We start from the raw sequence: 24557 nt of genomic DNA, 5'->3' as shown, positions 1-24557 counted from the left end.
GAGGTCCCACCGGCTAGTGTCAGAGTCGGGACCTGCGTCCAGGGCTGCTTGAGGCCCGGTCCATGCTGAGCCCGACGGTGCTGCCTCCCTGGATGGGCCACTTCCTGTCTGAGGCGTGGGAAAGCTGTGCAAAGGTGATGACAGCACTGATTCTAGTACTCAGGTTTCACATTAAGTTTCCTTTTCTAGGCCAACAGTTAGATCTCGTAGGGAAAAGGGAAAAGAAAGGACATTGAGTAGGTCACCATGACTTAAGCAGCCTTGTGAACATGTTACAGACCCACCAACCCACCAGCTGAACTGGTGGAATTGGCAAAAACAGAGAGATCTAAAGGGAGTGTGCTAATAGTTTAATATTTATGTGCTAAGTTCTCTGCATTCACTCATTTAACCCTCAGCCTGGTGAAGTCGGTCATATTCCTACGTCCAGTTCACAGATGAGCACCAACGCCAGTCTTCTGGGTTAGCCCTGCTTCCAGCACTGTTCCCTCCCCCCAGGCTCAGCTCCTGCAGGAGCAGGAGTTCTCCTTTCCTGTCTCCCACACCTGAAGGCCTCCAGGGGCCTCCTGCTGCATCGGAACAGCCCGCAGTCCCGTGAATGACACAGCCCGGCGGTCTTCCGGCTCCAGCACGCATCCGAGTGACCGAGGGCTGGTAAAACCCAGAGGGCTGGACGCCCCTCCTCATGTCTAACAAGGTCCAGCCCCCGCTGGCGCCGGGCCCAGGGACCACACTTTGGAGCCATTGATGAGCCCTCTTTAACTCCCTGTCTCCTGAACTTGTCCTTTTGGCGACCAAGTTCCAGCCACATTGCTGCCACTTTTTTCTTAAACTGCATTCTCAGTGCTGAGACTTCACTCCCAAGGGGAAAAAAATGGTTCTTAAGGGGCAAAAAACTTAGATAGTATGAGAGTTTGTGGCCCTCCAAAGCTCAGTCTTACCCAACAGATATGCAATATATCTGTGGTATTAAAATGTCGTGGAGGACAGTATGGGGGGGAGGGGGGTGCCTAGAGAGGCTCTGAAGAGCACGCTGATGGAAAACCTGTGCAGCAGTGTCTCACACTCGCCAAGCACGGGCTTTTGCACCTGTTGGGCCCCTCCTGAAATGCTCTTTCCCAGATCTCCTCAAGACTCCTCCCATCACCCTTATCCTAGAGAACGTGGCTTCCTCAGGCAGCCCTTCCCCCAGTGCGTACAACTTGGCGCGTCACATCCTTCTGCTTCCTTGTTTTCACGGTGCAGATGCTCCTTGACTTACAGTGGCATTACTTCCCACTACCCCTTCGTCAGCTGAAAAGATCCTAAGTCAAAAATGCATGTAATACCCCTAACCTACCGAACATCCGCTTAGCCTGTGGAAAGTCGAACCAGTGTAGTTCTGGGACTGCCTGTGCTTAGCATGATCAGAAACCACCCCGTGTACAGGCTGGTTTGCTTGTGTCACCGTCACTAGCAGGTCTGAAAGAGAGGTACACAGATCCATTATATCGGCCGGAGCCTATCATGAAGTCTGACACACAATGAGAGCTCAGTAGTGATTGTGAGGACGTGAATGGGTGGTACTCACGCATTTGATAACGTGGTCGCGCCGAGATTTCAGACCCCTGCTTACCCACTAACGAGAGCAGGTCGTTGAGTGACAGCACCTGGTAGGAGTGGTGCTCAGTTTACTGGCCCTACCGACACCTGTGTCAACCCGAGTCCTCCAACAGACAGGAGGAAGGCGTGGAATTGTTCTAGAATCTTCTCCCCAGATTGTTTAATCCCAGTCCCACCCCTTTATTTTCTCCCATGATTGTCACAACCAGGAAAAGGGGGGAAGGAAACCTCAGCGGTTTCAGGTGAGGAGATCATGCTAAGGAACACCCTCCCAAATGAGAAAACTGGGCCTCCAAAGGCTGAATGAGGTGCCCACGGCACACAGCCAGCAATTAAAGAAGCTGCGGAGCCAGTCTCTTTCCTTGTCTTCCTCTGGAATGTGTCCTTGGAGCTGACACCCGGCCACAGCTCCGTTATCTGTGTGTCAGCCGTACCCAAGAGCCAACCCTCTAGAAAATTTCTGTGATCGCAGAGAGTCCGACGGGACATTGATGCAAAAGATTGATCCCTTAGCCTCTGCCCTGTCTTGATTGGGAAAGTGGGAAGGTCACTTCAAGTGAGATAGGTCATAATTTATACATCAAGAAAAAATAATTCTGGTCATTCCACTGTGGCATAAGATTGAGGTCTAATTCCCCTACCACCAAACAAACTGCAGTCCCATTCTGTCCCTGAGAGCCTGACCCCGTGTAGGTGCTCAAACACTACTTATTCCATGGAAAGCAAACCAAACAAAACCATGAATGAAGCCAACGAAAGGGACAATGTTCTCAATTGTGTAGAAACTGGCTATTCTATGGAAAGAAGGAAGACATTATAAAATAGAATAATATTCAATTACAGGGGGAAAAATAGTCCGGGTTGTTTTCAATGCAATGTTCAGTAGTAACTTCCCATTGTGACTGTGGAGGAAGGAGACAACGTGCGTTTCTGTAGGACTAAGCAGAACTCCATCTGGCTGCAACACAGAAAGAGCGGCATTACCGTGGAACCGAGTAGGAGATTCTACAAACATTTCCAATTCTCGGGAAATCTGGGGGAGGCGGGGCTTGTCGGGCTCTGGCAGGCACCTTCGCCCCCCACCTCAGCCCTTGCAGGCAGCACTTTTCTTGTTTGAATAAATCACTTCTCTTTGTAAGCTCTTCCCTGTGTCAGTGCCTTACGCCCTCCAGGATTCTAAAAAGGTGACAGTAGTGACAGTTGTTCCCAAGGCATAAAGACCAGGACTTCTCATCCCAGGGCTGTTGTGAATTCTCCAACTTCTTGAACGTGCACTTCTTTCCATTGCCCTCAGTAGAACCTGAGGCTTCAGGATTGGCAAGGGACGCCCTCAAGGCCTGCAGACTCCCTAACCCTCCCCCTCCCCCCCCCCCCACCCCCCTCCCCTGTGCCTGGGTGAGGAAAGCCGCCTCTGGTTAGTTGCAGTGTGAGGCCCGGGAAGCCTCCCCCAGGAAATGCACAGGATGGCGCCTTGCGTGCAGAGCTGGCTTGTGGTTCGGGGCGGGGGGGGGGGACGGGGGGGGGGGGTGGTTGTTAAACTTCACTTTGGGGGGGAAACTTGGGAAGGCCCGGAGCCTGTTTGGGGCAGTAGGAAGCGGAGCTCCGCCTCTGGGGCGTTGGGTCTGGCCAGCTGTGTGGCCACAAAGCTCACATCCTTCCTTTGGGTCTCAGTGGCCTCATCGGTAAAATGGGGATATGACACTCCGGCTCACTGAAGTTGTAAAGTTTAAAGGAAGAAAGAGGTGAAGGCACTCTGGCAGGTTAAAGCACGCAGACCAGCGGGGTGATGTATCCGCTGGTGGGAACATCCAGACCAAGTGGTCTCGTGGCCAGAGCTGCCTGCTCTTGCTCTTCCGTGGACGCGGGCGGAGTGGGGCCTGCTCGCCCCGCGCAGCACCTGCGCCTGGCCCCGAGACCACCGCCCTGCAGGGCCTGCAGCAATGGCGTGGCTTTCATCAGTGAGAAGCATGATAACATGACTTAAAGCTGCAGTACTCTCGTGGGAGCCTCGCAGCCCTGGGAGGGGCTTCTATTATTACCCCCTCCCGCTGAGGAAGCCGAGGCTCAGGAGAAGTGAGGTCCCTGCACGAGGCCACACGGGCACTGAGTCTGTCTGACTCCAGAGCCTGTGCTCTTCCCTCACATTCTCACAAAGTGCACTACGTGTGCCTTAGAAACTAGTAAGAGCTGCTTCTCAAGGGCTGCTTACAGCACTGCGCGAAATTATCCCCACTGCACAGCAGCTGCCCAGAGGGCGCGGGGCTTGCCCGCCGTCTCCAGCAGAGCCTTGGAGGCAGAGCCGGGGTCAGACACTGCGCATCTGACTGCCCCCACCACGTGGCTCCGTGGCAGCTCACCCTGCATTGTTCCGCGGACCACAGCCGGTGATGGGAAAGCACTAGGAGGGACGGAACTTGATGAGTTTGCATCGTGCACCCTCCGGCCGCTCCTGCCAGCAGCACCCACGCTGCTTACGGGACCGGCCGTCACACCCTTCAGAAATGCCCCTCCGGAACAGCAAGTTCAGCAACCAGCGAGCAGGGCCCCGGGGGGTAAATATTTGGTTCCCTGGATACAGCTGCAAGCGTTGGGTGCCACTTCCTGTCACAAGGCTCGAGCCTTCTGATGAGGCAGATGGAGCTGGAGTGGAGCCCAGGGGAGCAGGGGGGAGAAACTCGCCAGCGGAGTGAGGGTGCCGCTGGGCGCTGCTTGTGACTGGAGCAGCTGGAAGCAGCCTCCACCGAGGCCTGGGGGCGGCGGGGCTCCGTGGCAGGGAAGGCAGTCCCTGGGGTGCTGCCGACGCCAGGACAGCAGCCACACAGCTGGCTGGGCTCTGGTCATTAAGAGGCCAAGAAGCCACTGGCTTCCGATGGGACCTCAACAGTAGAAATGTGCAGACCACTCAGAGGGGAGCCGGGGCGTCCCTCATCCACACAAATGCACCAAGCCCCACTGGGCAGGCGCTTTCTCGGGAGACAGGAAAGCAGCAGTGAGTGCACTTACATTCCGGTGGCAAAAGCCGGAGAGGCAGCTGGCCCTGCGTGGGAGAGCGCAGTCCCAGGCCAGGGACCCTCCGTGGTGAGCTTGCCAGCTGGGAATCGTTTTGAAGTAGAATAATGATGTTCATAGTCATGCGTGAGTCTCCGACTGCGCAGGAGATCGGTGCCCCAACCCTGGAGCTGTTGAAGCATCAACTGTGTGCCAGTCGCCTTTTATGCCAGCCTCTGTTTGCCACGCTCTGTGCCAGGCATCATGAGCACAGCCACTCCCTTGAGAGATACCACTAGTCCCATTTTAGAGATGTACAAAGTCAGTCCTGGGAAAGTTAGGTGTGCTGGGCTCTGGACACAGATCTGTCTGAAATCGCAGCCTCGTTCCTTCCTCTGTGCCACGTGGTCTCTCAGCGGCCTCCACGCCCTGACATGCTCTGAGCAGGCACTCTCCCCAGGCCTCCTTCTGCCTTTGAACTTCTCCAGTGCGGGCTGCTCCGTGTTTCACAGCCAGCTCTCTGGGGAATAGCATTTGCCAATGTCCGTGGTGTAAATACTCTCACCTTGACCAAATTCATGTTACCAGTTACAATTCATGTTACCAGTTACCATCACTGAGCTGGCTACCATAAAGATTCCGTGGACACGAATCCGCTCAAGAGCAAAGAAACAGGGAAATGTAAAACACAGACGAGTTGTGAGCATCTATGACCTTTGCTTTTAATGTAATTTATTTCGTTGTAGGTTCATATAGTTTAATTTTCAATATTGGTTGTGCTTGAGAATGGGCGGCGAGAAGGCTCCACGTCACCGTTCTCTCTGGAGGGATTCTTTGTCCCTCACTGTTCCCTGGTGCTCCCCCAGAAAGGTTTTCAGGCTTCTTTTGCCTCCCTGACCTGTGACCTTTCAGTTTTGTTTTCATCCTTGATACTGTGTGAGCTTCAAAAAAAGACTGAATCTCATTTGAAAACACAACATGCACTAGGTGGCAACAATTTTCCTTCCCTAGATTGTATGTGAACCTGAGTGAAATAAATTACATTAAAAGCAAAGGTCAGAGATTGCTCCTGGCTCTGCCCCTTTTCCTGTGCGCGGTCCGGGGCCTGCGTGCCCTTTGCTGCTGTGACTCAATGATACTGAACCGTGACGTCTAACACGCAGCCTGAGCACTGGCTGGAGAGGAGGGTGTTCTCCCGGGAAGGGACAGCAGAGGGTCCTCGTGAGTCTCTGGAAGCGTCTGTGTCGAGGGGAGTGAGAGGGAATGATTAAGCCTTTTTCTATATTGTCCCAAATAAGTTGGACGTTTCTGTTTTCAAAGTGTGGTCAGGTTGTTCTAAATCCCCTACTCAAATAGGACAGTTCCACCAACCACATGTGAGGGCTCTGGACCCAACACAATCAGCGTGTATTCGTTATAAAGTCTCTTAGGGCTTATTTCAGCCTCCATCTGGGTAAGGACCCCAGAGAACAAAGAGACTTTGAAAGGAGGCAGGGACACTCTAGCAGGGCTGACGAAAAAGGAAACGAAAACCCTGACCGTGAGCGTGCACGCGGAAATTCCTGTAAAGTTCGGGTGCGTTTCCGAATTAGTTTGTGTCCGTTTTGAGGTTCCCAGGGTAATAGCTGTGATTTGCTGCTCTGAGGAGGTTACGTTCAGCCCAGAACTCCAGGTGAACAAACAGTCCCGGACCGCCAGCTCCGCACAAGCCTCGGCTTACGTTTAACCCCTCCGCCCTCGCTGGGCGGGTTCGCACGTCTAACTTTGGAAGACGCAGCGCTTTTGCTCCTCCCGCAGGCTGATTTTCCCGGAAAAGAGAGAACTGGCAGCTGGCAAAGCAGAAAGTTTCCAAACCACACGGTGTCTGCTACTTGCATGATCACCGAAGCCAAATTTCCATCTTTTACAAAACGCCCAGGAAACTTCATTTCTGGCCGGCCTGAGCCGCACCCGCCACCCCCAGCCGCGGCCGTGCTCCTGGCTCTGCCGGTGCCACTCTGCGGCTTTTCCTGCGCGCGGTCCCGGGCCTGCGTGCCCTTTGCTGCTGTGACTCACGGATACTGTACCGTGACAACTAAAAATACAGCCTGACACTGGCCGGAGAGGAGGATGCTCCTCCCGGGAAGGGACAGCAGAGGCGTCCTCGTGATTCTCTGGAAATAGACATGGGCAGCCTCCCCGGGGCCTGCCCAGGGTCCTGGCGGGAAGTGCAGCTGTGGGTAGAGAAGCTGCCCTGCCCCAGCTCCTCCGTGAAGACTGGGCACCCATTCCCCTTGGCCCTGGGGAACTCCTTGCTGAACTTGGCTCAGCCCCTTACCAGCTAGGAACCTCCGGCAAGTTCTTCTCAGCCTCGGGGGTCTCAGCTGCTTCTGTGTGAAATGAAGGGCAGACCGTTTCCTTCGGGGGCTGTAGAACTCACCGGATAAAACGCATCTCAGAGCACAGGGCCCCCGGGCAGGCGGCACACGCCATGCCCAGGTCCTGTTGCTGGCACAGTCAGCAAGGAATGAGTATGCAGGAGCCCCGGCTCCGGGCATATGGCAGCTGAAAAGGGGGGTTTTGAGTGAGCCTGTTGATTTACCACTGAGAGATTAAAATGGAGTTAACCCCCTGGTTCATGGGTCGACACTTAATCACTGAGCCACACCAGCCAGACCATAAACACACTTTCAAATATCTAAAGTTGTGAGGATCTTTCAAAATAAAATATGCACCTAAATATATTTCATTACCCTTGCTTTTTGTTAGGTATTAAAATACACGTAACATAGAACGCACCAGGCTGACCATTTTAAAGGTACAGTTCGGTGGCATTAAGTACATGCACGCAGCTGTGCACTCACCCTTGCTTCTAACTGGTAGGTTGACTTTGAATTTGAGTACGACCGGTTGACCTCATGTTCATCCAGAAGAACTTTTTCCTAGAAATAGAACCATTTATCCAACTCAGAATAACTGCTGATAGTTAACAGAATAGCAGTCAACAGCTCACCAGTCACCCCAGTAACAAGAGGACGCTCTGCCCTGGGGAGAGCGGATGGTGCCCATCAGGCCCCAGCACAGCCCGCACCAGACTCTGCCCCGCAGGCACGGGGGGCGGGGGGGGGCCATCCTGCTGGTGACAGGAGTAGCATCTGGGCCTTTGGGGTGGATTTTAGGTTCAACCCTCATTAGTACAAGAGACAAACAAAGCTAACTGAGATTGATTCTTCTCATTCCCAGTTCACAGAGGCAGAAACTGAGTCCAATGGCAGAGCTGGGGCATAAACCAAGGCCCCGGTTCTAAATCCTGTGCGCTCCTCAGGGACACCTCCTGATGGCCCTCAACTCCAGGCGGACAGCGTTGTTTTGTTTGTTTGTTTGTTTCTTTCTTTCTTTGAAACCGGCCTTTCTTGGCGCCAGCCTTAGGCGATCAGGCTGACACTGATCAGGGTTGTCTTCTGTGAGAATACCCTCCCCAGGGAGGCGCTGCCACAGCTGGCCGACTGCTCCCAGTTGTGGCGGGAGCTGCAGAAGTGTGGCGGCCTCGCTGCTCTCCGAGCCCAGCCTCTGCAGCGAGAGCTACTGCGCAGACTTGGGACCATGCTCCCGGCTCCGCTGGAGGCGCTTGGTAAGAGCAGGGGTTCCACGGAAGTTCTCTCCATCGACTTACTCATTTCTCCCGTTTCCTGGGGGAGCAGTGAATTTTGAAATACTAAGAAATTAATTCCACCCAGGCTGGTGTGGCTCAGTGCTTGAGCGTCAACCCATGAGCCACAAGGTCCCGGTTCGCTGGTCAGGGCACATGCCAGGGTTGAGGGCTCCATTCCCAGTAGGGGTGTGCAGGAGGCAGCCCATCGATGATTCTCTTTCATCGTTGATGTTTCTCTCTCTCTCTCTCTCTCCCTTTCCCTTCCTCTCTGAAATCAATAAAAACATTTTTTTTTTTTTAAATTGTGGGTTCAATTCCCAGTCAGGGCATATGCCTAGGTTGTGGCTTCAGTCCCCTATTGGGCCACATACGGGAGACAACTGATAGATGTTTCTCTCACTATATATCCTTCTCTCTGTCTCTCTTCCCCTCTCTCTAAAAAAATAAAAATAAAAACCAATGGACATGTATGTCCTCAGGTGAGCATTAAAAAAAAAAAAAAGAACTTAATTCCATTGCCAGTTGAGCTATTTCAAGCCCTTACTGTTATCTGAAAATATTTCATTGTTAATCGTTCCTTTTCTTCCTTCTGCCTCTGGAGCACTTGTTCCCAACCAGGGATGGTCTTCTCCCCAGAAGATAGTTGGCTGGAGACATGCGTGGTTGTCACAGGAGGCAGCAGGTGGGGGGCTCCTGGCGTCTGCTGGCTGGGGCCGGGGGTGCTGCACCTCTGCCTGCGCAGGCAGCCCCGGGAGACAGCTCTCCGGCCACAGCGTCCGTGCTGCCACAGCTGGAACCTGCGCGCCGACAAGCTCCAGCGAGTGGCCCTGCTCCCCTGTGCGGTTCCTTACCGGCACCCAGAAGGGAGCTCGCGCTTAGGAGTGCTCGGTGAATGCTGGCTGAGCGGATGGATGCGCCGTGATGCAGGCTTTCACGCTGAATCCTGCGCTGTGGCTGGAGGACTCCCTAAGCCACGACTGCTGTGGCCACATCCCTGCCAGCGCCGTCCTGTGTGGGAAGTGTTCACCCAGCGTGACAGGGCAGCAGCCCGCAGGTGGGGCTGAATTCCATCCTGAGGCTCAAAGAACACCCACAGCAGCAGACGCCCCTTCGGGAGGTGCCGAATCTCATCCGGGCGGCAGGCGGTGGCCGGCGTGGCCCCACGGAGGCCGTGCTTCCCCTCTGGTCCTGCTTCCAGAGACAGGCAACTGTGGTTTGGGGAATCCAGATCCAGCTTTTCCAGAGCAGCGCTGCCTTGGCAGTCAAGTGCGTGAAGCCCCTCAGCGCTGGGACTGAGTGCACAGAGCCCATCCCAGGGGGGCTGTGGGGGAGGAAGGCAGCGCAGTGGGGAGCAGTGGGGAGGAGCGGGGAGCAGCGTGGGCCCTGTGCTCGCTGCATCCTGACCCGCAGCTTCCTCGCTGGGACCTTGGGGCGGGGTCTGTCGTGAACCTTCTCTGAGCCTCCGTTCCCTCATCCACACAATGGAGCTAACATTGGAATCCACTTCGCATGGTTGTTTTGGATGAACTTCAGTGGCCAGCTCAAGGCCAGCTGCCATTGCTCATTCACGTTCTTCCTTGGGCTGGTAGTTAACTTTGTCTTTGCTAAACTGAACTCTCCCCTTATTATTATTATTTTTTTTTTTATAAATAAGACTAGAGGCCCAGTGGTCGAAATTTGTGCACTTGGGGGGTGGTCCCTCAGCCTGGCCTGTGCCCATTGGGAGCCCTCGGGGATGTCTGACTGCTGTAGAGACGGGAGAGGCTCCCACCACCACCGCTGTGCTCGCCAGCCATGAGCCCAGCTCAGGGCTTCTGGCTGAGGGGGGCTTCCCCTGTGGGGCACACTGACCACCAGGGGGCAGCTCCTGCATTGAGCGTCTGCCCCCGGTGGTCAGTGAGCGTCATAGCAACCAGTCGTTCTGCCATTTGGTCAATTTGCATATTAGGGTTTTGTTATATAGGATTTCTTAAAATTTTTTTATAAATAAGATTTTTTTTAACTTTTTATTGATTTTTTTTTTAGAGAGAGAGAGGGAGAGCGAGAGAAACATTGGTTGCTTCTTGCATGTACACTGACCAGGGATTGAACCTGCAACCTGGGCCTATGCCCTGAGTAGGAATCAAACCTGCACCTTCCAGTGCATGGGACAAGGCCCCACCGCCTGGCCACACCGGCTCCCTTCTTTACCACGCCCGTGGCTCCTGCCCACTTCCCCTTCTTCCTTCCTTTCTTCTGCCCCTTCCCTTTCTTCCTCTCTCTGGTCTCTCTTTCCTCCTCCACTCCCAGTGCGCCTTTCAGAGATGTGTCAGAGTCCAGAGAGCCTCTGGGTCAGAAATGTGTCAGAGTCCGGAGAGCCTCTGGGTCAGAGATGTGTCAGAGTCCAGAGAGCCTCTGGGTCAGAGATGCGTCAGAGTTGGAGATCCTTTGGGTCATGGCCTCGGGACCCTCAGTTAGCCATCAGCTAGGAATTACTCTTACCGCCCAGGCTCAGCAGCACGAAGGAGGATGCTCATGAAGGAGGATGCTCATGAAGGAGGATGCTCATGAAGGAGGATGCTGCACGGGGGAAGGCCTTAGGGCTGTGGGGCATCAGCACGTGCGCAATAGGAGCAGGAGAAGGTTCATGACACAGAAAGCTGCTCCCACAGCTGCACCTTCGAGGGAGGCGCCCTTGAAGCCCGAGGGGACATCCCTTCCGACTGGGCTTGGAGACAGTGTCAGTCCAGGCCATTCTCTCAGCGCAGTGTCAGCGGCTCATATTCAGTCAACACCCAGAGGTGACATAAAGGGGCCTTGTTCGGCTGGAGTTGACATCATTTGGGAGAAATATAAAACTCCGTCCGCTCAATAGATCCCAAAGTCAGTCAGACCGTCCTAGATACACGCCTTCCCCGGAGCAGCTCACCTGACACAGGGCACCTTGTCCTGGGGTGGGGGAGGGGGGGAGCCGCTGTGCACGTGTAAGTCTGCCTGCACCAGGCTGGGCCGGTGCTGTGGCACCTCGTCCCTTGACATGGTGCCTATACATTTCATCATCGTGTGTCGGCTCTGAATCATTAAGGGTTCCTCCACTCAGCAGACATGTATTAACCATGTTCTCCCCACATGGTGGGCATGGTCTAGGCCAGTGGTAGGCAAACTGCGGCTCGCGAGCCACATGCGGCTCTTTGGCCCCCTGAGTGTGGCTCTTCCACAAAATACCATGGCCTGGGTGAGTCTATTTTGAAGAAGTGGCGTTAGAAGAAGTTTAAGTTTAAAAAATGTGGCTCTCCAAAGAAATTTCAATCGTTGTACTGTTGATATTTGGCTCTGCTGACTAATGAGTTTGCCGACCACTGGTCTAGGCCCTGAGGATACAGCAAATGAACCAAGGTCTCCCCCATGGATTCACTTCTGATGGTGAAGGTCGAGGAGGGTGAACAGAAAGCAGGAGGGAAGTACTAGCCATAGGGACCGGGAGCGGCATGGCAGGCTCCACTTCACTGGAGGAGGGACGGCCTCTGTGGAGATGGTGACCGTGATTTCAGGCCTGAGAGCGGCCAAAGCGCCCAGTCACCCGATGACCCGGGCCGGCGTGCAAACCGGGGGAGGCGCGCGGGGCAGGGCGGGGGGGGTGGGGGGGGGAACAGCGTGCAGCGGGGGGAACAGCGGGCACAAAGTCTCAAGTGGGAACAGGCTTCGGGGGAGGAAGAGGAGGCTGCGTGCGGCGAGGCAGAGGGGTTGGCGATGAGATGGGGGGCGCCGGGGAGGGGACCCGGGGGTGCGGACATCGTCGGGAGGGAGAAGCCCTCTGTGCGGCACGCGGCGGGGTGAGTGTGAAGGGAGGCTCTGCGTTTAGAGGTCACACCGGGCCTGGCGGAGGCGGGGCGCCTGGGGCCTGGGGAGCTGAGTGCGCACACGTGCAGGCGGGGGGGGGGGGGGGAAGGCTCTGGATGGGGAAACCCACAAAAACCCAGAGGGACCATATTTTTGAGGCGGGCCCTCACAAAACGCTGTTTTCAGAAAGGTCAGAGGGGAACGGGGCGGGCAGCTGCTGCTTCCTCCGCAGACTCCGTGTCCGCAGACCCGCAGGGCGGACCCGGGCGCTGGTCTTCTCCGGGCCTTCCCGCCGCTGCTGAGGGACCCGCACTGCGCACCCCCACACACCCCACACCACACACACACACACCCCACACCCCGCGCCCTGTGCTGCGGCCTCGGCCTCCTTGGGGTCGGGTCCGCTCTCCTCCCCTAGTCAGGGGCCGGCGGGCGTGGAGGCAGACCGAACCCCGGTGGGCTCCGTGCACATCGGGGCGCTCCAGCTGGGGCCCGGTCTCCCTTCCCTCCTCGCCTTCCTCCTCCGCGCTGCCCAGAGGGACGGGCCCTCCGCGGTGCTGGGGCGCCCTGTGCTGCGGTCGGGGTGCTGGGGCGCCCTGTGCTGCGGTCGGGGTGCTGGGGCGCCCTGTGCTGCGGTCGGGGTGCTGGGGCGCCCTGTGCGGAGGCCGAGCTGGGCCCGCTCCTGGGTCGGGCAGGGTCAGGCAGGGCCTGAGTCGGGGAGGGGCCCGCGGAAACTCCAAAGACCCTGTTTTACCGGATTCCGCACCGGGCACTGCGGCACCGGGTCGGGGTCAATCTGAAGCTTCCGATGGTGCCTGGGGGGGGGGGTTGAAAGGGATTCCTGGGAACCCCCCCCCCCCCCCCAGGGAAGGAGTGTCGGGGGAGAGACGCCCCGGGCCCTTAGGGAGCGGGCGGCCTGCGCGGGGCGGGAGGAGCTGCGGGCGGGCGGGCTCCTCCTCCCGGGCAGCGGGCAGCGGCCGTGAGAAGGCTTGTGGACTCGTTCCTCCCCAAGTGGGATTATAAAACTGCCTTTTTGTAAAGAAAGCAAAGTGTGCGGTTCATCGGGTAGAATGTGAGAGGCAGTGGATTCCGTGTCTTCCCTGGGCGATAGTTACAACGGAGAACGGGGAGTCACACCGGGCCCGGTCCGCGGCTGGAATCCCGGGTCCGCCTCCCAGCAGCCGGCGGCCCTGAGCAAGTCCCGCCTGTCCGTGCCTCAGTGTCTTCAACTGCACAATAAAGTGATGGAGGTATTCACCTCCCAGCATTAAATAGTCACTGACCTGCCGTTTACTGAATACTGGTGTGCTCCAGGAAACTAGGTGCTCTTTCTGTTGTTTTTAAAGTGATTCTGTATTTATGGGTATAGTCATGGCAATGATCCATGAATAGCTTAACAAATGCTGAAATTGGAAGATGAAACGTCAGTGGGACTTAGGTTTTTTAATAAATAAGAAATGCCCAGTTGGGTGTTCTCTTTTTTGTAGATACAGGGAGTTTTTGTTATTGTTGTTTTATTTTTAAAAGCCAACCTGTTGGGCAGAAGTGGTTCGGATGAGAGGTGTTATTTATTAGCTGAGGAACCTGGCACAGCACCCGCACTCTGGCCTCGAGGGCAGAGTCCTGCGTGTTAATCCCAGGCCCCTGTTAACCGGCTGTGTGGCTGGGCAGGTCCCCTCCTCAGCTTCCCAGGATCGAAAATGAGCGGCAGTTAGGAGATGCCTTCAGATTCTTTCTACTATGCATTCTACACTTTACTGCTAGTTGAAGCATTTTTCCCTGGAACTGAAATGATTTTTATGCATGTTTTTGGCACTTCATTTCCCTTTTCTACATTCAGTTCTGTAGGGTAAGTTTATGTGTTGACAAAAAGGCAGTGGCCAGCCTGAGGGAGGTCCAAAGCAAAGTGGAAAGGAAAAAGATGTTTTTGTAAAATTAAGGCATAACTTCATTTGGATTATGCAACAGCAGAGCAGTGTGAAATATTTTGACATATTCCTTAATGGATTCATACTGTGTGAGTTGATCTTTTGAGTTTTATTTCATTACATCTTTCTATAGGTCATGAATTTGGTTTCCGTATGTGGGTTTTACAAAAGAAATAAAATGACTGACATATTTATTTCCTCCCATGCTAAAGTAGAAAAGAAGGTGACTTTAATGTAAATCTTGACTTGGCTCTTTTCTTGTCTAGGTAACTTTGAATAAATTACCTTAACCTCAGTTTCCTTATCCGTAAAATGGGATGTTGCCATAGCATAGACTTTTGTGGAGCTTTAGGAGGTGATGTATATGCAGTGCACAGCTTAGTGCCTGGGGCCAAGATTTGTTCCCTTTCCCCTTGCCACCAAACGTGTGTGTTTGGCCTTGGCTTTGTAGAGTGCAGGACACAGTCTGGGCCGGCGCGGTCACCTCCCAGCAAGCCTTCAGTCGCCACTGCGGGCCACACCTCCATGATGCCACCACGGTCTGCAACTGAGCTACCTTCCCACTCGGGGCGGAGCTCAATCAAAAACGCAAGTGCAGCCATTGGCACTGTTCACATTGGAGACAGCTTGCTTATCCCACGCGGAGCCTCCGTGTCCTCATGTGTGAAATGGGATAAATAGCACCAATCCCAGGGGTAACCGCTTGCGGCTCAGAGGGGACGTGAAACGCCAGGAACGCTGTGGACACAGCTGGTGCTCAGGAATGGGAGCTGGTTTCTTTTAAACCAGGTTACGTGTACCTCAGGGTGTGTACAAAATGCTGCCCAGGCTCTCCCCCAGTGGCCCGGCAATCACCCCCGTGGGCAAAGCTGGATGTGCAGAGTTCACTGGACGTCCTTGTTACAAGGAAATGTGGGAACAGCGTGTTTCTCAGCAGGAATTACTGTATGTGCGCACGATATCTGATACTATAGGACCTTTAAAAAGAATGAGCTTAGGAGAAACCAAGATGGTGGCATAGGTAAACACCTGAAATTGCTGCCTCACACAACCACTTCAAAACCACAACTAAAAGACAAAACGGACATCATCCAGAACCACAGGGAGGCTGGCTGAGTGGAAATTCTACAACTAGAAGGGAAGAGAAAAGCACACTGAGACTCAGAGGAGGTGCGGAAGTAAAGTGCAGAGGTACGGAGTTGTGTGCATGTGTGCACGTGCGTGGCACGGGGAAAGGGCTGGCAACAAACTACATGGTTGTCTTTTTCAATCGGGAGGGAGACACAAGCTCCTGACTGCTCTGAACTCCAGTTCCAGGCGAGACTCTGGGGACCCAGACTCATACGGGGAGAAACTGGACTGTCTGGCATCGGGCAGAACTCGAGGGCGGCTTTCTCTCAGAGGTGCTTGCACCGATTACCAAGGGACACTGAGACCCTGGGGCCTCTTAAGGCAGGGCTGAAGGTCAGCCATTGCTGTTTGCTCCGCCCTGTTGATTCCCTGAGACCCAGCCCCACCCAATCTGTGTGCAGAGGCTTTTGCATATGAAAGGCCTGGCCCTTTGCAATCTAAAATTACCTAACAAACTGCAGCTGGGTCCAGAGAGACCCAGAACATCCAAAAGAAGGGCCAAGGCCCCACAGCAGCTTGCATTGCTTCACAGCTGGGCCTCATCTGGGCACCTCCAAACCCCAAACAAAGAAGAGGAACCTGCAGATCTCTCTGTAGCTTCTGCTGGGTGGCCTCAGGCAGAGGCTAAATTAGCACCTCCTTAGAGATCCAAGAGCCAGTGTACCCAGTGGTCAGAGTGGGACCATCCAGATTACAACTCCTCAGATCCATGAGGGACACACTCAGGGGGCAGACTCAGTGAGCACCAAAGCCCCACTGAAGCAAGTCTTGCCCCATAAGGGTGTCTCTAGCACAGAAGTTCTCCCATCATAGACACAGCTGATTCTCACAGCCAATTGGCCTGGAGGCCAATTACTCCCAGTGATACCAACAACAGTCAAGGCTTAACTACAACAAGACTGTGCACACAGCCCACAAAGAGATACACCAAGAGTGTCCACCTCAGGTAACTGGGGAGACTGAGCCACTGGGCCCTATAGGACACCTAGCACACAAAGCCACTCTATCAACACAGGGAAGCAGACAAAATGCTGAGACAAAGAAACAGGTCACAAATGACAGAAATGGAGGAAATCAAACTACTGGATATAGAGTTCAAAACCACGGTTATAATATTTTTCAAGAATTTTCTAGAAACCACCGATAAATTTAGTGAGACCCTCAAGGATATGAAAAAGGACAAGCTAGAAATTAAGCATACACTCACTGAAATAAAGAATAATATACAGAGATCTAACAGCAGACTAGAGGATCTCAAGAATCAAGTCAAAGATTTGAAATATGAAGAAGCAAAAAACACCCAACTGGAAAAGCAAAAAGAAAAAAGAATCCAAAAATATGAAGATAGTGTAAGGAGCCTCTGGGACAACTTCAAGCGAACCAACATCAGAATTATGGGGGTGCCAGAAGAAGAGAGAGAGCAAGATATTGAAAACCTGTTTGAAGAAATAATGACAGAAAACTTCCGCTACCTGGTGAAAGAAATAGACTTACAAGTCCAGGAAGCACAGAGAACCTCAAACAAAAGGAATCCAAAGAGGACCACACCAAGACACATCAAATTAAAATGCCAAGAGCAAAAGACAAAGAGAGAATCTTAAAACAGCAAGAGAAAAACAATTAGTTACACAAGGGAGTACCCATACAATTGTCAGCTGATTTCTCAACAGAAACTATGCAGGCCAGACTGGAGTGGCAAGAAATATTCGAAGTGATGAATAGCAAGAACCTACAACCAAGATTACTCTACACCACAAAGCTATCATTTAGAATTGAAGGTCAGATAAAGAGCTTCACAGATAAGAAAAAGCTAAAGGAGTTCATCACCACCAAACCAGTATTATATGAAATGCTGAAGGGTATTCTTTAAGAAGAGAAAGAAGAAGAAGAAAAAGGTAAAGATAAAAATTATTAACAACAAATACATATCTATCAACAAGTGAATCTAAAAATCACATGAATAAAAAATCTGATGAACAGAATAAAGTGGTGAATATAATAGAATCAGGGGCATAGAAAGGGAGTGGACTGACAATTCTGGGGGTGCAGGAAGAGACTGGACAAAAATCGTACACCTATGGATGAGGACAGTGGGGGGGAGGGTAAAGGCAGAGGATGGGATGGGAACCGGGTGGAGGGGAGCTATGAGGGGAAAAAAGAGGAACAACTGTAATAATCTGAACAATAAAGATTTATTTAAAAAAGAAAAAAGAATGAGCTTGGTCTATGTGTGTTGACATTGGAAAGACCTGCAAGAAATGGTATTTGAATTGAAAATGGGAAAATACACACACACACACACCACAGACCCATACACCTACAGAGTCATATACATATATATTTATATATACATATATATATATATTTGTATAAAATTTCTGGATGGCTGCACACATACAAACACAAATACTATGAGGTTTTGCTTCATTTTCAGAATAATATGTCATATGTCATATTAAAGAAAAACATTTCATATGAATTTTAAAAAAATATGTACCTGGGCATGTCCTCCCGCTGGCAGGTCCGGTGACGGGAAGCAGGAGCGAGTCAAGGGGAATCTTTGCACTCTGTGCATTGGTTAACTATTTCACAAAGAGGGTTTCCCCGAATTGCAATTATAAGTGATAAAAATTAAATATAACTGGAAATTTATACATCCAACAGTTCTGAACTGTGTATCTTACCTGTTCTTAATTATAGCAGCGGTAGACTTAAAAAGGGGCGCAGACGTTTTAAAAATGGAAGGTTTCCATTTGAACTTTAGAATCATGTTTTTCTTCTTATAACTACGCATGTATTATATGTATTAAAGCACACCAATGAGTAAGCCATTTTCATTTGAAAAATAAAATACTGATTTAAATAAAAATATAGTAGTTTCCTCTGGGAAGGAAACCTACTTTTCATAATAAAATCTTGTGTGCATGTATAGGTATTATTTTTTCAGTATATTGAGTCATCTCTGTTTTTCATTCTTTTCTTCTTTTAAATCAAAGAGCGAAAAACATTTAAATTTTTAAAAATCCAAGTGCTAATGCCATGTAATAAATCTGTGTGTGACCACGCCTGTGCTTTCCTCAAGGGAAGCCATTGTTGGGCTGAGCACATCACGTGTGAAGTCAGTGATGACTCGAGCTCCAGGGCTTTCCTGCCAGCCCCGACTGACCACTCTGCTGTCTCCTCCCCACAGATGACAGAGGGCAGGCACTGCCAGGTGCACCTCCTGGACGACCGGCGGCTGGAGCTGCTGGTGCAGGTAGGTGTTGCCCGCCCGGGACAGCACATCTGGGCCCCCTGTGAGCACGTGGCCTGTGTCAGGCTGGCTGTGCATCTGTGCTCAAAGCCCGTGATGCAGGGTTGATTGCAGAGGAAAAGGAGCTTTGAAGCCAGAAGACCTGGTTTGTATGTGACTGGAAGTTGGTGACATATATTCAGATACGTGGGTTCCAGTCGCAGCCTTGACGCTCAGTAGCTGTGGAGCCGGGGCAAGTGACTTTGCTTCTGTGAATCTCTTGTTGGTAAATTGGATAACACAATGCTTCCCTGGAAAAGGGTTATGCATCCTGCCACTTCCCTGGCGCATGACCTTGTCCAATGTAAATACACAGCTTCATAAACGGTGAACTGGCATTAAGGTTGCCAGGCTCCCTCACAGAATCATGGTTAAAATCAACCTAAATTACAGATGAGAATGAAATCTCTTGGTGAAATATGCAGGCTTTTGTGAGTGATGACATATTAATTGTGGATGCTTCTCTCTTTATCTACCCAACACTTTGGACCAAGAGTCTTAAAAACGTTGGCAGTCCCTGCTGAGAGCCACACCTACAGCTCGGGCTAGAATTCCTTCCTTTGACCAAGCCTATATATATTTCTCTCCCTTCTGGGCCTGTCCCTGGCCCGCCATGCATAGGTTTCAATTAGAATGAAAATAGTACAGCCAACAATAGTTTCACCAGAGTAGACATTGTAATCTAGATTTCTGCCTGTTTTTCTCTTCTTTTATTTCCTCTCCTTTTCTTTCTTTTTTTATTATTTTTTTTTATTGATTGTTCAGAGAGCAAGGACGAGGGAGAGATAGAAACATCAATGATGAGAATCATTGATTGGCTGCCTCCTGCATGCCCCCTACTGGGGATCCAGAGCACAACCTGGGCATGTGCCTTTGACTGGAATTGAACCTGGAACCTTTCAGTCTGCAGGCCAACGCTCTATCCACTGAGCCAAACCAGTTGGAGCTTCTTTTCTTTTCTTTTCTTTCCTTTTCTTTTCTTTTCTTTTCTTTTCTTTTCTTTTCTTTTCTTTCTTCCTTCCTTCCTTCCTTTCTTTTCTTTCTTTCTTTCTTTCTTTCTTTCTTTCTTTCTTTCTTTCTTTCTTTCTTTCTTTCTTTCTTTCTTTCTTTCTTTCTTTCTTTCTCTCTATTCATAACTATTCTTTATTCCCCAACAGCAAACATTCAACCCTCAAACCATCATAATAAACTGTTTGGCTCAAAGTTCAGGCAGATACACCTAGCATGCCTTCCTGAAATCGCCTTTTCCTCTCCAACTCCGCAAATCCAGCAGCCACAGTCACTCAGCCATTCCGGCTGATTCCAAACCATGCCCCTTCCCACCAAGTCCAGTGCTTCCTAAAAGCTCCAGGTCCGCTCCTTCCTCTGACGAGGTGCTCAGTAAGCAGAGTGAGGCCCACCGTACAAGGGGCACAATGACTCCCTGTGGGAGAAAGGAAACGCTTAGGCTTTAAAGCAGGCAGAACGGGGTTCAGATCCCCGCGCCTCCTAACTGTAACACCAGACACGGTCTTAGCTTCTCTTGGCCTTGGCTGACCCATCCAGAGAGCGGAAACTAAGAACCTGTACCTCATCGGCTGCTTGCAAGGACAGAATGCGATAATAGATATAAGGAGTTGGGCACAGTGAATGATTATTATTGCTGTTATTGTTCTTTTTAATTCGTTCTCTGATGCCCCCACAGCCTGGGTCTTGATCCTTTTCAGCTCGTCCACCAGGCCAAGTTATTCCTACACCCAGACAGTGAGGGGTTTAATACTCTTTGTCTTGGTCACTAGCACCATACTACACATGAAAGAGTGTTTTTCAAAAACACCAAGGCTTTAGTAAACACAGTTTTACCTTAGAGCAGCGACGTCTGAGGCCCATGAAATCCTTTGGTCTGGTCCTGCCAAGGCGTTAGGGGTGAGTTAATTAAATGTTTGACCAAATAGAGCTGGATACTTTTTGAGCTGATAATTTGTATGGCCCGCGAATGATGTCATGAATGTCCAAATGGACTTGGCAGAAAAAGAAAAAAAAAAAGGTTCCCCACCCCTGCCTTAGAGGGAAGAAGTACGGAATTGCAAATGTACGAGAAGGATGGTCTCACTGAGGTTCCTCCTCCCACTCCTCTCCTTCCCAGTCTCTCAGAGGAGGGCTGCAGGAGCTGATGTGCCCCCGGCTGGGGAGAGGCAGATATTAGAAAGCGAACACAGCGTTCTCCACTATCGGGGTAGAGGAGGGTGGTGGCACTGAGAGAGAGGCCAGCAGAGTGTTCCTAACCGGAGTTCTGTACTGACAGCCCAAGCTGCTCGCCCGGGAGCTGCTGGACCTCGTGGCTTCGCATTTCAACCTGAAAGAGAAGGAGTACTTTGGAATCACGTTTACAGATGACATGTAAGTGTTTATCCTGTCGTTTCTATTTCTTCACCTTTTGTCTGGGCCACCTACCTACTGTCATTCATAATTAGCAAAAAAAGGGGGGGGGGAGATGCTCCAATCATTAGAATATGTCCTACTTAAAGGGTGTTTTTTTTAATATATTTTTATTGATTGTAGAGAGGAAGGGAGAGGGAGAGAGAGATAGAAACATCAATGATGAGAGCAAATCATTGATCGACTGCCTCCTGCACCCCCCTACTGTGGATCGAGCCCACAACCCGGTTATGTGCCCTTGACCAGAATTGAACCTGGGACCCTTCAGTCCACAGGCCAACGCTTTATCCACTGAGCCAAACCTGCTAGGGCTACTTAATGTCTTTTTAAGGCAAGTTTTTTCTCCCAGGGCTATTGTAGAAGGAAAAGAAAAGGAATATTGACCTTAAGAACTCAAAATATTGTCCCCTTTTAGAAATTTGTTGTAATGAGTTTGTTATTCTTCTCTGAATGCGCTGTGCTTGCTTAACGAGCTCATGTATCAGAGAGAGAAATGCTAGATGGTTATTCATTGACATCTTGGAAACTGAATAACTGAATAATGTTTTGGTGTTGGTGGCAAGGAAGTTTGAAGGCAATTTATGGCCCACCCATAAAATATGCATAGAATTTAATATAGAGTGGACTTTTTAACTTCCACTGAGGTGCATTTTATGTTATATCCTTACCATCTTTTCTTTTCTTTTACTTCCATTTTTATGCTAACTTGGAGAGTGTATGTATTTGTCAGCAATTTAGATCTTCTCTGAAGTGAGGCAGGCATATAACAATGAGTTTAAAACTCTATGTAAGCAAATGTGTTTTGACTTATCGGCATTATTCTGTGTGAGTACGTATCTGCCTGCTTTTTGGCAGCCCAATTCGCCTATATTCCAATTCGCCTGTGTTATGTGCAGCCTGCTACATTAGCAGAGGAATTCTCCCCCTTTCTGAGGATAATTTCCAAAGATCTCTTCAAATATTAAAATCCAAGGAAATGTGTTCCAGACAAACCATGTTGCTACCACAGCATTCTGCCCGCAAATCTCCCAGTGCACGTGCTCTCTCAGCGCTCCGGCGAACCAGGCAGAGGGGGTCCCCAGAGGGGTCATTTGCTGGCATACCGTGACTTCCGGTCCTGTCCTGCCTAGAGGGCTGAGAACCTGGGACCTCCCGGAAATGCCCCTGGGCTCAGGTCTTGAGCTGGAGAAACCCCAGTGCCTGAGCTGCCAGGAGACATGGAAAAACCTGGGAGCCTTGATTCTGGACTCGGGATATTTTCAGAGGAGGGTTCAACAAAGCAGAAAAAGGTGCACTCACCTCACAGCACCTCCCTCCTCTGACTCAACATCCTCTGCTGGATGAGCTAGGAAATGCAGACGTCCACTGACCCATGCTCCAGCCGGAAAGCCAGGGCCAGTTCATGTGGATCAGTGATCACACACACACACACACACACACACACACACACAGGTTAAAGCTGGATGTGAATAAAATAATAGCTAACAGCACAAGACATAAAACTATAAATACTTAATGGCTAAGTTATGTGGTGCAATCCTTACGTGCCATAGGCACTATAATTTAGAGGCCACATAAAGTAGAAGCTAAAAGCTCAATAAATATTGGAGTATTTTTTCATTTAAAAATCTTTCTTGAGTGCCCACTAAGTGCCAGGCATTGTTCTAAGTCCTGGGAAGTCAGCTGTGAACAACGCAGACGGGGTTCTGGCTTCCGTGGAGCTGATACTGCAATGACATAGGCTAGGAGCACAAATAAACAAGCCGTACATGGAAACACCAGAATGATGGGCTTGAAGAACATAAAATAAGAGGCCGTGATCCAGAAAAGCTGAGTGCCATTCCCGGCAGGGCGAGCGTGGGTGGTTCTGGGGAGGGGGCATTCACCGAAAAGCAAGAACCAGTTCTGTCGACTTAGAGGTGCTCCAGGCACCGCCAGTGCAGTGGGGCGCAGGCCTGGCTTCTGTTGTTGTTGTTGTTGTTGTTGTTGTTGTTGTTGAGAAAGGAAAGGAGCCAGTGTGGCTAGACGATAGAGAGTAAGAGGCAAAGTGGGACAAGATATTATATTGGGGGAAGGCAAGGGGTGGATATCATAGAATCTTGGGAGCTGTGTGATCTTGTGCCGGGGTTCTTGTTCCAGCATTAAGAAGGGTTCAGCAATCGGGAGAAAGGCTGTGCGTAGATTAAGTAGGAGTCCAAAGATGAAAGATAGTTTTGAAAGGCATTGGGGGTCAGAGGAGCTTCAGCTAAAGGAGCTAAAGTTCTCTCTTGACTCAGGACCCTTGCTTTTTATTAACACAATTTGTCCTAAGGCAAGGTGGAGATAATACACTTCAAAGGGTAGGGCACAGAAGCATTGTCAGATTGGGGAATAGCCTACAGCTGTTCAGGTGTTTGGCCAACAGGAGGCAATAACATGTAGATTGAGATGCCCTGAGCTGTCTGGCAGCAGACACTCATCCTATTCAGGTTTGGGGGGAGTGCCCTTCAGCCGCTCCAACAGGTGATTACATATGTGACTCAGCCCTTGTTGAGCTCCCAAGTTTCATCAACCTTTTGATAAAACTCTTGTCATTATGACATGCTGGAATTGGCTCCCGGCAATCTTGGACCAGTGACGTCACATCTCTGACACTCCGGTTTCCTCGTCTGCACAATGAGCGTAATAATAGTGCGTGTACAATAAGGACTGTGAGGCACATACACCCGGGCACTAGTCTTCTGTCCCCTGTAGAGTCAGTGGGAATGCGCAGGCCCACGAAAGGGAGCCGCGTGGGAGCAGGCAGGTGTTCAGAGGAGGCTGGAGGAGACTGGGTGGGGTTCCCGTGGCCGGACAAGCCCTGGAAGTCACGGAAGTCAGCCCTGGCAGGGCAGGTGGACTTCAGAGGGGACAGGAGAGGACAGCCCAGGGCAGAGTCATTCCGTGGGCAGTGCTGAACATGGTGCATTTCCCCAGGGGGAGACAAGGACATGGGGAGCCCGGCTCATAAGGCAGGTAAGTGGGAGAGGGACCCCTCGGCCACGGAAGGGTGTTGCGTGGGGAAGTGACGTGATTTGGGACTGTGGGGTCACACGCTCCCCAGGCTGCACGCCCCGGTGGCGGGAAAAGCAGGCCCCGGCCACGCGGGACCTCCTGGGGAAGCTCGGAGCCCAGAGGGCTGAGCAGACAGCCCTAAGTCAGGTGCTCCTTCCGAAAGCAAAGGGATGGATGATGACTTCCCCTAGTGACGGGCCCTGCCCGCTCCCGCCTGGGGTTTCTGCCTGACCCTCTGCGGAGAGCAGCCCTGGGGCGGCAGTGGCAGGTGCCCCCTCCCAGAGCCTGGCTCCCCGGCGCCTGCTTTGAAGGTGACCAGTGGGGAAGGCGCCGCCTGGCTGTCTATTTCGGAAGAAGGGTGAGCGGGCTGTCTGCGGGGAGGGCGCTGGCCGTCCCGCCTTCTGGGGACAGGTCTGGAGACTGCTGCTGTCTGAGGGTGTCTCCCCGGAATGTCTTGGTCACAGGCCGAGTCCTTTTTGTCTGGTGGGTATTTTAGGAAAGTGTTTTTCCGCCCCCTTCCCGCCCACCGTCAGCCGCAGGCGGACCCTCCCAGGCGGGTGCCCTGCCTCTGCCGCCAGGAAGCGGGGCGCAGCGGCCAGGGCGGCCAGGCTCCCCGGGAGGCCGGGCAGAGGGGCGCTGTCAGCAAACCAGCTGGTGCCCAGGCCTCCTCCCCGGGCGAGAGAGGTGGGGCCCGGAGCTGCGCACTCCCGGGGTA

At 51.8% G+C, this 24557-nt stretch overlaps 1 protein-coding gene across 1 annotated transcript in view; it reads left to right on the top strand.

Moving 5' to 3' along the window:
• The window catches only part of FRMD4B (FERM domain containing 4B), a 174335-nt gene that overhangs the window by 37090 nt on the left and 112688 nt on the right, over nucleotides 1–24557 (top strand). The window contains exons 2-3 of the mRNA XM_008154153.3: nucleotides 18290–18355; nucleotides 20676–20770. Coding sequence (XP_008152375.2) covers nucleotides 18290–18355; nucleotides 20676–20770 — 161 coding nt within the window. The remainder of the gene's footprint in view (nucleotides 1–18289; nucleotides 18356–20675; nucleotides 20771–24557) is intronic.

Source organism: Eptesicus fuscus, chromosome 18, assembly GCF_027574615.1.
Source record: "Eptesicus fuscus isolate TK198812 chromosome 18, DD_ASM_mEF_20220401, whole genome shotgun sequence".
NCBI lineage: Eukaryota > Metazoa > Chordata > Mammalia > Chiroptera > Vespertilionidae > Eptesicus > Eptesicus fuscus.
This window is presented reverse-complemented; position numbering and strand designations above follow the sequence as displayed.